The sequence below is a fragment of the Phaethon lepturus genome, unplaced genomic scaffold, assembly GCF_000687285.1.
Source record: "Phaethon lepturus isolate BGI_N335 unplaced genomic scaffold, ASM68728v1 scaffold39590, whole genome shotgun sequence".
Classification (NCBI taxonomy): Eukaryota; Metazoa; Chordata; class Aves; order Phaethontiformes; family Phaethontidae; genus Phaethon; species Phaethon lepturus.
In genome coordinates this window covers 10,435-25,948 of record NW_010513274.1, presented here as the reverse complement: position 1 = coordinate 25,948, position 15,514 = coordinate 10,435, and the positions used below count along the sequence as shown (strand labels likewise).

At 50.4% G+C, this 15,514-nt stretch overlaps 1 protein-coding gene across 1 annotated transcript; it reads right to left on the bottom strand.

The window, feature by feature from the left end:
• Positions 1-2,402: 2,402 nt before the first annotated feature.
• On the bottom strand, positions 2,403-15,185 carry PIP5K1A (phosphatidylinositol-4-phosphate 5-kinase, type I, alpha). Its single transcript, XM_010289697.1, has 12 exons — positions 15,096-15,185; positions 12,465-12,595; positions 11,967-12,084; positions 11,571-11,723; positions 10,106-10,405; positions 9,333-9,538; positions 8,596-8,679; positions 7,865-7,913; positions 7,363-7,447; positions 6,904-7,038; positions 6,063-6,192; positions 2,403-2,469 (listed from the first exon to the last, which is right to left on the bottom strand). The coding sequence occupies exons 1-12, from the start codon at positions 15,183-15,185 to the stop codon at positions 2,403-2,405; spliced, it is 1,548 nt and encodes a 515-aa protein (XP_010287999.1).
• Positions 15,186-15,514: the final 329 nt, after the last annotated feature.

Sequence of the window (15,514 nt, the reverse complement as noted above, 5' to 3'; positions counted from 1 at the left end):
CGGAGCGGGGGGCGCCGCCCCGGAGCCGATCTTCCTCCCGCTCACGGGTCTCGTCGCGACGTTAAATCGGTGATCGAAAGGTTTGAGAGCCCTTGAGAACCAGTTTGTGAACACCAACCGTCCTCGCCGCTCCACCAACCCCCTGGGGATCCGGATACCCGGAGTAAGGCCATTCCACTTGGTCTTTTGAGAAAAAAATAATAGAATTTTACAAAAAAAAAAAAAAAGGCTTTTTCTTAAAAAATATCAGCTTGTGTCGCATCCACTTTAAAAGCTTGAAGTGGAAGGTGGGAAGAGGCTTGGCTCTGAAACATCAACTAAAAAATCCCTTTCTACACCACTACATTCTTTGCTTCCTTAGCAATCATTGCTAATTAGTATAGAAACCCCTTGCACTACCGCAAGGGCAAACTTTAAATTACATTTTTTTATATATATATAAAAAAGAATGGAGGATTCTAACCCACCGGGAACACAGGGAAGAGTCACTTCATTTCGTTAAAAAAAGCATTTAGTGAAAATAAAGATCAGTCCAACATCTGCTCGGAGATCTCTAGAGAAGCGTCTGCAGCCAGCGTGGGCCAGGCGGCACCGCGGGGAAACGGCAGCAGAACAATCCCTCCTTTCAGCTTATTATTTTGCTTAAAATCGGACTCAAAAGGCCCCGTACTTTTGCGGAGGCAGAAGGCTGTCCCATTTACGTAGGGATCTCTGTCTCAAGCCGCCAGGAGCACTGGTGTTGACTGCGGCTACGATACAGGCGAGACATTAAAAGGGAGCCGAGCTATAAAAACGGGAAGGGTTTTGCACATGGGCCCGCGGCAGGACGGAGAGCAGGGGAAGGGAACGGAGCAGGCTGGGTTTGGTCCATTTGCTTAAGAAATACTTTTTAAAAAGTGTGCCCCTTACAAAGATCTCCCTTCACCTGCGACTCCCTGCTTGGCGGGGAAGGGACAAAAGGGCTTCGTTTAAAAACTGGGCGACAAAGCAATCCAAAACCTCCCTGACGTCTTAACAGCTTCGCACATTCAAAGTCCTCCGAGCAACACAGCGCAGCACCGAGCTCTCCTCATCGCTGTCTCAGGGCGATGCAAGATTGAAAACGGAGGAGGCTCCGGCAGCCAGGCACGGCTGGTCGGGGAGAGGAGCTCGTCCACGGTCGGTGCAGCTTCTGCTCCCCCTTTCTGCCTCCCTCACATGGGGTATTTCCTGGTGGAGCACTGAAAAAACAACTCTATTTAAAAAAATAATTACTATATTGCAGGACTAAAAAGAAGTGATATCACTGAATTCAGAGAGACATTTAAATTAAAAACTTGTTTGAAATACAAAATAAAACCACATTGCTCTGTCGCAAACTGCCCCAATGAGGCTCTAATTCCCAATTCCCTCCAGTAACTCCGAAGAGTCGCTTGTTCTCGCAAGGTTTGTGGTGTCGGCATCGTAAGCAGCTAACTCCCTGAAGGTCAGATCCCTTTTCCAGCAGGCTTCAGCCTGCACGGAGCAGCTCCTCCTCTTCCTCCCAACAGCCGGCTTGGCTCCCACCAGGCTTCAAAGAAAGGAGGACAGCAGGGACACAGCGGTGGGCTCTGCTGTAAGAAGACTTCCAGGTGTCCGAGGCTCAGCTGTGCTGGCTCGGTCTTTGTTAATACTATCTCACTAAGTGTAGCCCAGCCTTCCAGCTTTTAGGTTTCTGTCCAGATAAGATTTCTTTAAAAAAAAATAATATAAATCAGCAAAAGAGGCTGAACGCTTGTCAAGACTCCACAGACCACGCAGAGCACAGAACAATCTGCTTCCATCACGGCGGCCTCGGTGTTGCTTCACTGTGAAGAGAAAAAAGAGGGGGACATGCTGGGAGGGGTCTGCCTTCCTCAGAGGAAGAGCAGCAGGAGGTCTCCTGCCTGGTCTTCCACTACCCTGGGAGAGGCAGAGCAGAAGAGGCTGTTGAGTTCAGGCTTACTCCAACCACCATCTTACATTAAAACAGGAGGGTCTGTGAGTATTCGTCATCCACCACAGGGACGGCAAGATGAGCCTGGTCAGCTTCACCCCGCTTTATCTCTGCCATCAGGCCCACTCCGGGCCCTCAGGAAAGAGCAACAGCTCTGCTTTGCCTCCTGCTTATCTAATTTAAGGCACTCGGGGCAGCAGATATCACTAAGAGCACGAACGGTGCCTAGCACAGGGCAGGCTGAGCTGTCGCATACCAGAGGGGCTGAAGAACATCTGCTCCTGCTCTGATCGACTCGCACATCCCGCTCAGCGCCCGTGTTCCCAGCGCTCGGGACCGCACAACCCCTGCAAACCTCCATCCAGCTCCAGAGCTGCTCTTTTCCTCCTAAACAGGGAAATACTCACAAAGCTTATCTCCGTCTCTTGCAGGTCTTCGAGCTGCTCTCTCAGCTCTGCGGAGCACTCTGGTATGGAAGGCCCTGGGGAGCCGCTGGGGAAACAGAAGGGGGAGAACTGTAAAGCAGTTTTTAAGAGTGAGCCGTCAATAAGTCACATCTCCGGGGCTGCCCTGCTGTACCCAGCCAACGGGAACATCCCGGCACAAAGGCGTTTGTTAGGCAGGTTTAATATGAAGGCACAGGCAACACGATCCCTGCTAGGCCAGGCACCCAAAAACACCACCTAGAAAATCATCCCCCTGAACCAATGAATTCAGACATTAGAAACGAGGATCTTTCGTCCAGCCAAGCAGCAGCACCTCTTTACAGAAGTCTTCAGGCACCTCACCAACACAGAAATGGTCCCGGGTGAGAACAGACCAGGGACAAAGAAACCACGAAGCTCCGTGAGTCTCGGCCTTTCCAGACAGAGGCACCCTTGTTTGAAAAAGCCTCCGGCAAACCGTTTACAAACCTCCTGTGCTCTGAATGCAAGCTACAGCCTGACAGCAGGATATATAACACGGGCACACTGAGCACCCGACAGGATACACTGCCAAGGAGGAAAGGTGGGGCACGGAAGACGACTTGCTTGGCTCTAACGCCCCCGGTATTTCCCCACTTCTTTCACGATCCTACAGCTAAAAGGTCGCAACCTGCTGGCTGAGGAACTCCAATTCCCAGCTTGGGTCTTGCCCCACTTCCTACTGAGGCTATGGCGACCACAGCTTCTCTCCTTGCCCCTCGCGTGAGAAGCCAAGTCTGCAAGTGCACGTTTCACGCAGGCCACGCGGTCAGGGCTCTCTGGTGCAGTGGCGACTAAAACGGAGGTTTCGGGACCGCCTACGGATGGCGGAACCCGCTCGGCCCTCCTGCGGCCAACAGCCAAGGCTTGTCCCAGCCTGCCTGCAGTGGTTGCCTTAATTAGCGGGGATTTGATTGCCTGTTGCTAGTGTACAGGAAGCGTTGAGCTGTTCAGTCATCAGGCTACGCATCACCCCACGCAGACACCCTTGGATCAGCACCCGAATGGAGACATGGGGATCCTCGCCGGGAAGGCACAGCTCCCTCTCTGCCTGATCACGCCTCACCTATGCGCCCGGTTACTCTGAGCTGCTCTGGCTTCCTCCTCCGCCGAGCTCTCTAACTGGCGACTCGCTGCTCCTGTCCTATGCAGAAATTAAAGGCGGCGATGCTCAGCGTTGGTTACAGCGCATACGGCCCTTGAGGTTTTTCTTAATTAGTGCTAAAGCAGCACAGTCCTAATGCAGCGCTGCAGGATGAATCATACAATCGTTTAGGTTAGAACAGACCCTTAAGATCATCGAGTCCAACCATTAACCTAACACTGCCAAGCCCACCACTGAATTACAGCGTTTAAGAGAAAACGAAGTGCCCCTTCCAAACAGAAGGGACCACCCTCTGGAACCCCTTGCCGCAGGATGCCAGTCCTGCTTCCACTCCCAGGGGCACGTGCTGACGTTTAGGTGTCCCGACACCAGGACGCCTCTGCCAGAGGTTAGCGACAGAGCTGGGCTGAGGGCCAGGGGAATCCCAGCCTCGCGAGGGCACCCACGCCTGCATGGTATCGCTTACGCCACGGCGGAGAGCACGTCTTCGACACACAGGTTGCACACCCCAAACAGAGGCACGTGGCAACATTTCTGAGGCAGGCGTGAGGCTGTGCTGCAAAAGAGAGACCAAGGTTGTCGTAGCACGGACAAGAGGGCTGAGCTCCTGTTCCCGAGGCAGAGCTGGAGCAGGACAGACCCTGCCTTTCCCCTGTGCCCACCCCTAGAAGGACAGAAGCTCTAACTGGAGAGATTTTTGGTGAGATCACACCCCTTTGCACAGGGCTACGGAGATTTAAGGTTACCTCCCCAAAGGGTGGTAAACACCTTGCTAGACGGGCTGATTCCGTAGAGAAGAAAAAACCCAACATCTTTTTAAATCCATTCAACGAGTTATATTGTTATAAATCAACAATCCACAAATCACTTTCATCCTTTTCAGGGTTTGCAGAGCTTTACGGATCTCCCAAGGTCACAAAAGCGGATTTAAGCCTCTGACAACAGGTCTGATGTAGGGAGCTCAGACCCCAAGGCCCTGCATAGGAGAAGACACTGGTGCCTCCTCCCTCCTGGGTTTTATTACCTGTCTGGCACTGGCACACGGCTTTATGGGATGTTGGCAAAGGGTAACCACATGCTCGAGTGCCCGCAGGCTATGGTAAGCAACGTGCTCCGCTCCAGAGGTACCCGGAGCAAACACAGATCAGGCTTTGCATCCGGGCAACCGTATGGGACTCAGCCCAATGGTGCAACAGGTTTGATTTTACCTACCAGAACCCATGTTTTTACCAAGAAGGGTGCTCAGTGCTGCGCAGGGTCAGGACGACACCATCCCAAGAGGTTTTACCATTGAGCCTTACAGCAGACAGAGGCGTTAAGGACTGCTGAGCCTTGGCACGGGGACACACCGTGTTACAGCACTGCATTTTAGGAGCGAACTGCCTGCACAGAACCTCTGTAACCACTAGCGAGCGACAAGCGTGCGGCCACATCCCAGGGTAAGTCTCACTGAGCACACCCTCTAGACAAGAGAAGGTTTCAGGCAAAGTCCAGTTCCTCCCCTCACCTAGACAGGAAGATGCCGGGAGCTGTTCTAGTCAAATCCTTGGCTGAGCTGTCAGCTTTATGCACTTGTACGCCCACTGACCTACGTAGAGATTGAGGGAGAGAGACCCGCAGTTAAGTAAAAAGAACACCTCAGGCATGCTGACGTGCCGGAAAGGAGCAGCTCTGGTTTAGGATCCCTACCAAGAAGTTTCCACGTTTTACAGAGGGAGCAAGAGGCATTAATTACAATTGCGCCTTGTTCTCCCGCCGCTCAGGAGAGAGCAGACACTTTGGTCAGTGCCGCTGCGCAGGCAGTGGGTCAGGAATGGGGCAGATGGTTTCCAGGAAGGGAAGTTAACACCTCCGAACAACTTCTACAAAAGGGATCGTCCTCTGACCACAGCTCCTCCTCGTCCCTGCTAGTCTTACCACTTCAGCAAGAAATTAAACATTCAAAGGCAGCCACCATTCCCTCCGGGCTCTCCATGCATGTCAGCTTCTGAGACATTTTGAACCACACCTGCACGCATCCTGCAGCCTCCCTTCCTGAGGAGTTGTAGGAGCTCAATGCTCTCCCAATCAATAAGTTGCAAGAGAGCCCAACCCTCTGAGAAGAGCAGCAGGAAGGTCATCTTCAGTATCACCCATCGTCACATTAATGCCCTTCACGTACACTTTGGCAGCGACACCTTCACCAGCTCACTTTAATTAACACAATTACCTCCCCTCCAGAACAAAGCCATTAAATACAGAACACACACGGAACTCAACGGTACTGGGACCACCACGCAGCCCAAGCAGAAGATGCAAGATCACGTCATCTGTGAAGAACTGCACGCAGGAACGGCGACACAATGCTCCCCCCTTGCACATGCTCAAACCGACAGCACTGAACTTGCTCCACAACACACGGACCACTCAAACGGGTATTTCTGCAAGCATGCCAAAACCCAAAAACATCCACAAAGCAGCACAAAGTCCTCCCACAGCTCACGAACCTGGCTTGCAGGAGTCGCTGGCCTGTCATGCGTCAACACAGCAAGAGCCTTACCTATTTGCGGGCGAGTTGAGGCCTCCGCTGCCCAAGGAAGACGTGGACAGGGTCGTTGCGATGGAATCACTGTTAGCTTCGTCTACTGGCAGGGTCCTGGGCAGGAGATCTGGGCGACCAAGGTGGGAACCTGAGTTGAAGCACAGACTGTTCCATCACCAGCATAAGCGGGATCGAGCTCCCACACTAGCCGGGGGTTGGGATCCAGCACGGATCCCACCCAAGACACCTGAGCACTGAAGAACCAGCCCTGCACGCAGCTCTCCATTCCAAGTCCGAGTGTCCCCACGACTGCCTAGCCCAGCTTCTCCCCTGACACAAACCCCACGGGCACAAGCTGTCGGGAAGAGATCAGGCACATGGGACTGCCACACAGCCTCAGCCCACTTCCCAGGGGGAGTGTGGGCCACGCTGGATGCTCGGACGAGGTTGAAAGATCCCATGAAGACACATGAAGAAACAATTCCCCACCTCCACAACCTGGTCTTACCCTGCTTGCGAGTAAAGACTGGCTTTTACTGAAACATGAGGATTACCATCCTGCCCTGCATTTGTTGCAACAGAGTACTTGGAAACAGCCAAGCATTTGAAGGACTCGCTGCTCCTCCAAGGCTTTCTCATGGGGCTGTCAAAGGCCATTTGGTGTGTATGAGTTTTTGGCCCTGTCTGGTTTTTTGCACCCACAATCCCCAAAAACAGCCTCCCCTGGCAAGACCACAAATCAACGTGAAGGTGTCTTGCACAGCTCAGGAGGCAGCAAGCTTTGATTAGACAAATACAAACAAAAAAAAATAACTTCTCTCGACTTTTTGGTTTGGTTTTTTTCAGCCCAGGCACCAACCTTGCTCTATATCCACCTCTGTCGTTACTTGTGCTTTTGTCTCGCACGACATGTGCGACTGGGAAGGCACTCCTTGACAGCTCCGTCGAGGAACCGTTGTGCCAGACCGACTCTTCTTAGAGGGAGAAGGCTTTACTTAAGGACAAAAAAGAAAAAACAGAAAGCATTTTTCTAACATGTTCAGGAAGGAGTAAAAGACCCAACACAGCAGCTTTCCCGTGACAGACTCTGGCGCGAGGGCTGTGCCCTGAAGGAACGTGCTGATGGATGGAACAGCTCCTATAAGGTCACATCTGTGAGGCAAGAACGATCTAGGAGGAAGGAAGGGGTGACACAGCACGACAGACTTCCTAAAGCTCTTGCACGCTGTTGTCCACCTTCCCAAACCACAGTTGCTGAGCAGGCAGAAGCCAGAAACCATGGCAATTGCCACGGGTACAGCTGTGCGGAGGTACTTACGTGGTATTTTCTTGAACGCTGTGTTGCACATGAACCGTTGGAACCTTTCGGCGTAGAAGCTGGGTCTGTGCACAGATACAGTGTCCTAGAAGTCCGAGGGACAAACATGAACATGTGAATCTGAATTAGTAAGTGATCGTGGTTAACATGAGCTTCTCTCAGGCTGTCAGCCTTGAAACACACGCAATGTTCGACTAGGAACAGTCGGAGACTCTCACAGTCGCTCTCACTAGCGGCTGAGAGAAGCAGATGAGCTACAAACAGTAGGCATTATATACAACGCAATGAATACTTGTTAATGAACACGTGGGTGGCCAGCATTAACAAAACCAACATTTCTGAGAGTACCTAGAAAGCAATGCTTTCATAAGAGCGGGCAAACACACACATGCCTTAGAAATCCAGGATCCTATGCCCAGAAGGAGCAAGGACAGCAGGCACAGTTTAACAAGACACTGGTATTCTGGCTAAACAAGTTAAAAAGTGATATTTTTCTACTTACCCCATCATGTACAAGGGCCTTCCAAGAATGCTCCAGCTTCTTGACAAATCTGACAAAGGGAAGAATTAAGAACAATTTTCACATCAAGTCCCCACTGTCTGTATCACATCGTGCTCGCTCAGTACCGAGCCTGGCTTCTGACCACAGGGGCAAACAAACCCCAGATGCAAACTACTTCGGCTTTAGATTCTCTTCATTGTCCCATTTTTTTAAGACTCTTCCACAGACACCGGGGCTGACTGCACAGCTCACTCTCCCCAGGGGAGAGTTTCACAGGCATAGTTGTCAAGGGCAGTTAACTTGCAATGACATTTAACAGAGGATGCAGGTATGTACCCCTCTGCATATTGCATTTTAATATAAATAGAAGAAAAGGTAAGCCCTTCAGCTGTTCATTTTACAGGGAGAAGAAGTGATTATGGCCATTTTAAGCCACCACTTGTTTTTTCCTTGCCGCTTCCTGCACAGTGCCTGTGTACAACCACCACAGCATACAAAAACAACTTCATAAGGGTAAATCTATTCTGGGAACACGAAGTAAGTACAGTAAGCAAGACCCAGAAATTAATCCCAAAATGCCCAACTTCAAGAAAACAGAAAATGGTTAGTAACAAAAGATTTATTTGTGTCTTAAGTTTATTTGTGCCTCAAGTATTTCTTGGAAGCCAGTCTTGACAACCAAGTAGGGGCAGACAATGCTGGATTCAAAGTTCCTGTTAAATGTTTCTTACCTGTAGGACTGCAGCACATCAATGATGCCAATGTACAGCAGCAGCCTCTCCCCCTTCGCGTTGCGGGCTGGAATGCCTCCCATCCTAGAAAAGGACAGGGCACAAACATGGAACAGGGTGTTCTCACACCCCACTGCCTCTCTCACGCAGCCTAGAGTGGGCTGAATATTATGCGAACTATTTAACAAGCGTCAACATGCGGGAGGCACCTCCTGTTCAGCTAACAAGCTGGGGAAGACAAGTCAGAGCAAAACGCCTAAGTTCACTAAACCTCCTGAGAACTGACCCTCTTCCCCTCCGTATACAATTCCACTGAAGAGAGGATTAATCCCAACTATCCGTGAGAGGAGACCAAGCACCTGTGAAGACCATCTACTACCATCCTAAGATGGCAGCTGGACTTTCTGGGCTGTTAGTCTGATCTAACAAAGCACTCCCTGTGCCTCCTAGAGGTGGACGGAAATAACTACTTGAAGCTGCCAATAACTGGTGGGCAGAGAACTCTCAAATGCCACCTAGAAGACATTTTAATAATGCCATACTTAATTAATATTTTCTATATTAAGGAAGGGAAATCAAAGATAAAAGCATCAGATTTGATACCAAGACCTCTCTGCCCAGTGCGACAGCAATCCTGTATAGCCCAGTCTGCATCTAAATTAAGTCTCCATTAGCCAAGCTTGGGTCTGACCCTCCCTCCTCACAGTATTCCACTGGGAACAGCAGCACTGACTTACTGGTCATCTGTTTCTATGGTGCCACCTCGCCGGGCCTCTCCCTGGATGGATTCCATGGCTGTCGAGTAGAGAGCCTTCTGGGCAGCAGGTCGCCGCGTATCGGTCTGGGATGTCCCGTCTGCCATCGCGTGCTCTCTCTGTGCCAGATCGATGTTATGGATTGCAACAAGCAAACTGTAATCCATGATTTTAAAGCTCTGCAGGACCTGGGCAGAAAGTCAACAAAGGCTCACTCATTAGTGCAAGCCCAGTGAAACCGTCGGAGCAGACATTTTCAGAAGCACAGTCAGCATTTTTGCCTAGAGCCCCGAGCGTATCGAGGGGATGGCTTTTAATCCACAGCTCACGCACAGTCAGCTCATCTACAGTCGCCAAAGGGAGTTAGAGGAAAACCGTCGGTGGTGCTCCTGTGCAGACAGGGACCCAAGCCAGGAGAGAGCACTGACTTTTCCATAGCAGCCCGACCTGAGACCAGACTCGGTCAAACATCCCAGCCCTCTCCATGGATCCTGCCCTGCTCCAGAGCTCAACCACGGCAGAGGGTGCTTCCTCCATCCCTAGAGGCAGCGCGGGCTTTAATTCAGGTTGAAAGTATTGAGCGAAACTGAGGTCCAGGTCCTGCTTGCTGTCCACACCACCACCAAAACCACAGGTTCTCTAAGTCAGCACCCCAGGCAGAGGCTACAAGGGTAGCAGCTCCCACCTCCTTTCCACAGGAAAGACTCAGAAAAAAGGAAAGAACTCTTCACACCCCCCTCCACCCTTCCACTTACCAAACAGTCTCTCTGTAACGTTTTGCACAGAGCATTATACATGTCAGAGTCTAAGAAGAGGCCATCAGGGATGTCCTGCATAAAATCCAAGTCCTTGTATGTTGGGAAGACCTTCTCCCGCTCCTTCTGGGATGCTCGGCGTTTGTAGGTGGAGCCCTTCAGGTCGTATTTCAGGTGCATTTTGACAGAGCGCGGCAGTAGGTTGTTCATCACGACGATGCGAATGTTTTTGCCTCCGGCCTGGACACAGTACAAGCCGTAAAACTTTGGCAGCAGCGTCCTTGGGTTCTGGTTCAAATTCTGAACAAAGACACAGAAATACCTTCAAAGCCATTCTGGTTATTCACATGCCAGTTAGAGGAATTATTTGCTCCTTCCTGTGCTTCTATATTGAAGTGGAGCTGGCAATGATTCAAAGCCATTGCCAAAGAAGCTGAGACACGGGCAGGTGAACACGGGGAACAGACGGGTGATGCCTACAGTTGTTAGTAACCTCTCTGCAAAGCTGAATGGGTCCGAGGAAGATTGAAGGGAGGAAGGAAGGGAGCTTGCTGCTCATTCACACAGAAGCTAAGCTGGGGAGGCTTCAGAGCAAAGGAAAATCTTGTGCTTAACCTTTTTAAACTCGGCACTTAGGTCGAGCTAAATACATCAGGATAGAGATGGATCTAAACTCTCTCAGCTGCCGAAGGCACTAGACAGAATTTTGAAGAAAAACGATGTGGTTCTGGGATATAACCACAGCAAAGTTATTTGCGGGTTCAGAAGCAGTTTAAGGAATTCAGCTAGTGACCCCAGCAGCATCGAAAGTCCTAAGGCTAAACTAACGGTATGTATGGGAAGACTACCTCCTGGCTAAACTCCCTTTCACAGAAGTGGCTGTAAAGGCTGGACATAAACACGAGCAGTCAGATCACACACACGTTGTGTTCAGGGTGGAATCTGATTTTGCGCCAGAACTGAAAAAGCCTTTTTTGCTATAGCCATTTTCATAGAATTAATAGGCCTTTACTTCCAAAGCTGCTGCTTCTATAATAGAAACTTAAAATCAGAGCTCTTCAACACGATACTTCATCTTTGCAGACAGAACCAAGCATAGTCCTGGGAAGGGAAACACAAGTACAGCTTTGCAAGAGAAAATACCGTGGGTGTGACGATGTGCAGCAAGGAAGCAACGAGCAGTTCACAGCTGGTCACGAAGCAGCCTGCAACCTTCCAAAAGGGTCCAAGTCACAACATGCAACCCGAGACCCCTGCGCAGCACGCCAGGCTCGCGATACCCAGGTAGCTTGCGTTAGTCCATAACTGTCTTTGTCACCGGACAGTTGAGAGAGAAGCTGCTGCTCGGCTGGGGCACAGACCAAACCTCCACTCACATCTACCAGGAGGTACACAGCAATATTTGTCACACTTGTACGTTTGGGGGTCCCTTCCCTAGTGTGCAGAGAAAGCCCAAGTGACTCACCATGTAGTAGCCAGGCAGCAGCTTCTGTAAGAACTCAGCCTCTTTGTGCTGAACTGTTTTAATGATAAACTCGTCGTCGCTGGATACGTAGAAGAGGGATCCGCTGGCCCCGGAGTTTGAAAGTTCGATGAGTGGCTCACTGCAGAGCGAGTACTGAGGAGGACAAGGTGAGAAACGCAGAGGTGAGAGAGACCTCAACAGGGAACTTCAGCGTGAAGGCTCTCCCTTTTAAAGATCAACGAGAGGCAAACCCCAGGGTCACATCAGCACTGCTGTACTTACAGAGCTTGCCACGGGGCCTCACAGCACTCCATAGCTCCAAGAGGGGAAAGACGACAAACACCCCATCACACAGAGCACGCAGCAAACGGGAACCTGGTCCAACCACCAACTTACCAGATAGTCATCTGGTCGGATCCCAAACAGCTCCCGGAAATAGCGGAAGGCCACTGGAGCATAGGTTTTGAACCGAAAGTCATTGTAGTGATGAGCTGGGGTCAGGTTACTCCCTTCACTGGTCAAGGACAGAAGCACACACAAGTATTTGGATTTGAAACATTTCTTAAGAAAACTGCCCAAAAAGCAAACACCCACTAGCTGGCTGCTTCTAACACACTGGAGGGCCAGAAAGCACCCACCCAAAAGGGACACACGTAGGCACACACAACAGCAAGCCTGCCTTTGTTCCCACGACCGATGGTGGACATGTATAGGGAAGAGCCAGCGTTCTTCAGAAACAGGTCGCAGGCAGGAGCCTGCACTGGTCTGTACGCAGCGCATTGAGTAGCTCTGCTGCCCTGGTTTGGTGCCGCTTCCTCACGTTCAAGCAGGGTTAGGAATTAATGCTGCCACTCGCTACTAAAGCACCACGGAGAGTAGAAAGCAAGCACTGACCTTGGGAAGAAAATACTTTCTACTACGTAGAAATCTTGCATGAGAACATCTCTTTCGGGTTTGGTGCTCAAGCTCCCAACTGTGTGTGTGATGCCAAGCTGAATGGCACCTTTCAAGGCAGATGATGTCGTCTGGAGGGGCAGAGAAAATGAGTTAGGCAATGTGGAGCAGCAGACTGGAAATAGGAATGAATGGAGTTAAAGAAGAGAGTCCCCAGTTAACAGCACTGTTAGCCGGGGTATTTTCCACCTACTGGTTCCAGCTTCCGTCATTTCTTTCTCATTGACTAATACCGCTTTGGTGATGGGAACACCCCTACATCTGATAGCATCCTGCTTGATCCTCACACTCTGGGTGGTCGAGCAGTAAAGGACTTGAACTGGAATCAACATCCAGCCGGTCCTTAAAAGGACTGAATTTCATTTCTTCCTCCCACAGCACACATCTCTACACCCTGCAGTCAGAGGGGGAAGACATCCAGGGACAGATTATATCCTGCCCCTTTGAATAACACATTTTTTGTCACCTTGGTCTTAGAACTATAAACTTTGAAGCTTGCCCTTCCCCAGCTTGGGCAGGGACTCGGGTCTTCTATAGGAGAAGGCAGGCACGGCCCGCACACAACGCACACTTCCGTCCGGTGCTACCGCATTCCTCCGTCCGCGCCTCTTGCTAGCTCATGGTGCCTGAAGGAGTTCATTGTCATTTTTAGCGGAGCAAAGGCATGAATCCCGCTCCCGCATCCTCTGCGCAAACTGCCCAAGAACAATGTAGGACTGTGTTCTCGTAACAGCTACTCACATCAAGAGTCCTCTTCTGTCTACGAAGCACATGATCTCATCTCAGACCACCAAGACGTGCTTCAGCCTAGCTCGTGCTACGGGCTGTCCTTCCCAGAACAGCCCAGATGAGATCGGCTCAACAGCCCGGTGTTACGTGGGCTGTCAGCTCCCGCAGCACGGAGGCAGGAACTCTGCTGCAAAGCCGCCTGGAAATGCTGAGGCTGCAGAGCAGGTGCAGGTTGGACTTCGTGCACTGCAGCTCACGGACATTCCACTTGGCTTCTCCATAAAGCAACTGGACCCAGAACAAGATCCAGGGCTCACGATCCAACTAGCTTGTGTTTGTTTCCTTAAGCTAAACAAAGCCCAGCCCCCTGCAACATGCAAGAAATGGCTGTAGATCAAAGCATTTGGCACCAGAGGACACCGCAGTATCTGGGGGACAAACATTTCAAGTTTTTTCCCCAGACACACATCCACTGTGAAGCCTCGCAAAACAAACAGGAACATTTCTCCCACTTAACTGTTTTTCTGTTATCATAGCTGCAAGAGACCTGCTCACGGTTCCCTGAAGGGAGCGCAACAAAAACTGGCAGTAACTCCAGCTTGTTGTAAGACAACATCCTTTCCTACTTCAGCTACCTGTTTGTATTTGACATTTACTTCAGTATTAGATGGGGAAGGAGGAAGAACTTGGCTCCACTTTCCCTTCTTAACCTCAGAAGGCTAAAGTTGCTTGAAAATAGGTCTCGGCTCAGCTCACCTAGCCCTGCTTAAACTCCCAGGACAGTCTGACTGATGAGAAACAGAACCTACCAACACGGCACAGCATTGCTGCCTTGTTTGTGAACACAGAGCCACAGGGCCAGGTTGCCAAGGAACAAGTATTTTTCTCTTCTATTAGCCAGCACGATCAGCTGAGCAGCTGACCGCCTGTTTACGATCGCTTTTATAGGGCAAAGAATTTAAAAAAAACAACTTACCACCCCTGGAAAAGGAGGGGATGGAAAACAGACAGATTGCCATTAGTCTCATTCCCAGATAAATCCCATGCAGTGTCTCACCAGGTTTCTGGGACTCTTGCAAGAAACATTTTGGGCATTTTCCATTAGCTTCTACTTTTCTCCCCCATTACTGCTGTCTAACCTTGTATCTGGAATTTGCTGGGAAGCTGAAAGCTGGATCCCAATCCTCTAGACATAAGCCATTTCAAAAAGGGCAGTGTAACAAAAGCCGGCTTCTGTGGAAATACCATTTGAACTCCTCCCTTCCGCTCTGATACCCGACAGCCAGACGGAGGTACATCTGGAGTAGAGACTTCAGACCAGAAGCTTCGCCTACCCAAAGCTGTGAAATGCCCACATCAAGCCATTACCCGTTTAATCTACATCCTAGAAGTCAACCTCAGTTCAGGGAAAGTCGGCCCATTCTGATCAAGTCCAATAAACCAAAAGCAGCATCCACAAAATACCCACATTTACAGGCTTTTTAAAATACCCAAACAATCTCCCCTTTGTAAAGCAAATTCCAGTAATGCCACAAGATCTATAGAAACTATTGTGCCCAAAGAGCACAGAAAGCACCCAGTAAGCCAGAAGAGGCCTAGGAAGTGTTGCTAACGGGCAAAGTTTAAAAATAATCCCCCTTTAGAAGGCTACAGAACAGAAGCCAAGAAGCACGTATTCACTCCTTTGGTTCCTTTTCGCCGAGATCTTCTTCAGCGACTGTCACAGACTTTACCGACTGTCTAACGCTGAACGTCGTGAGACACGCCGCTGCTCTAGGCAGCACTTGCATCGCAAAGAGGAGAATGACAACAGTCAAATGAGCTGTGCAAGAGGCAACCTACCTTTTTATAGGTAGTCTCGCCTGTGGAGTCCACTCCTCTGTGCCCTTTCTTTATTGTCTGTGAGCCTGGCTGCCCAGAAGAACCTGGCATCTAGGATTGGAGTAAAAGATGGTGAGAACCAAGGATGTAAAACCCAACGTCCTAGAGGCCGGTGGCTGCCCAGAACCACCTGGCATAATTTTGCTATTCTCAAAGATGGAGCCTGCGAAGCGCCGAAGGCCCCAGTCCCTGCGTGCGTGCAACGGGAGGACATGGTGCAGGCTGACCTGTGGGACAGCAACGGCACTGAAACGCCTTCAAAGAACCCATTGACTCCCGCGTGACTGAGGCCAGATGTCTAATTAGAGAGAAACCCCTTCATGCAAGACCACCTGGAAGGGTTTGCTTTTTTCTGATCACCCTCACCACAAACAGATCAG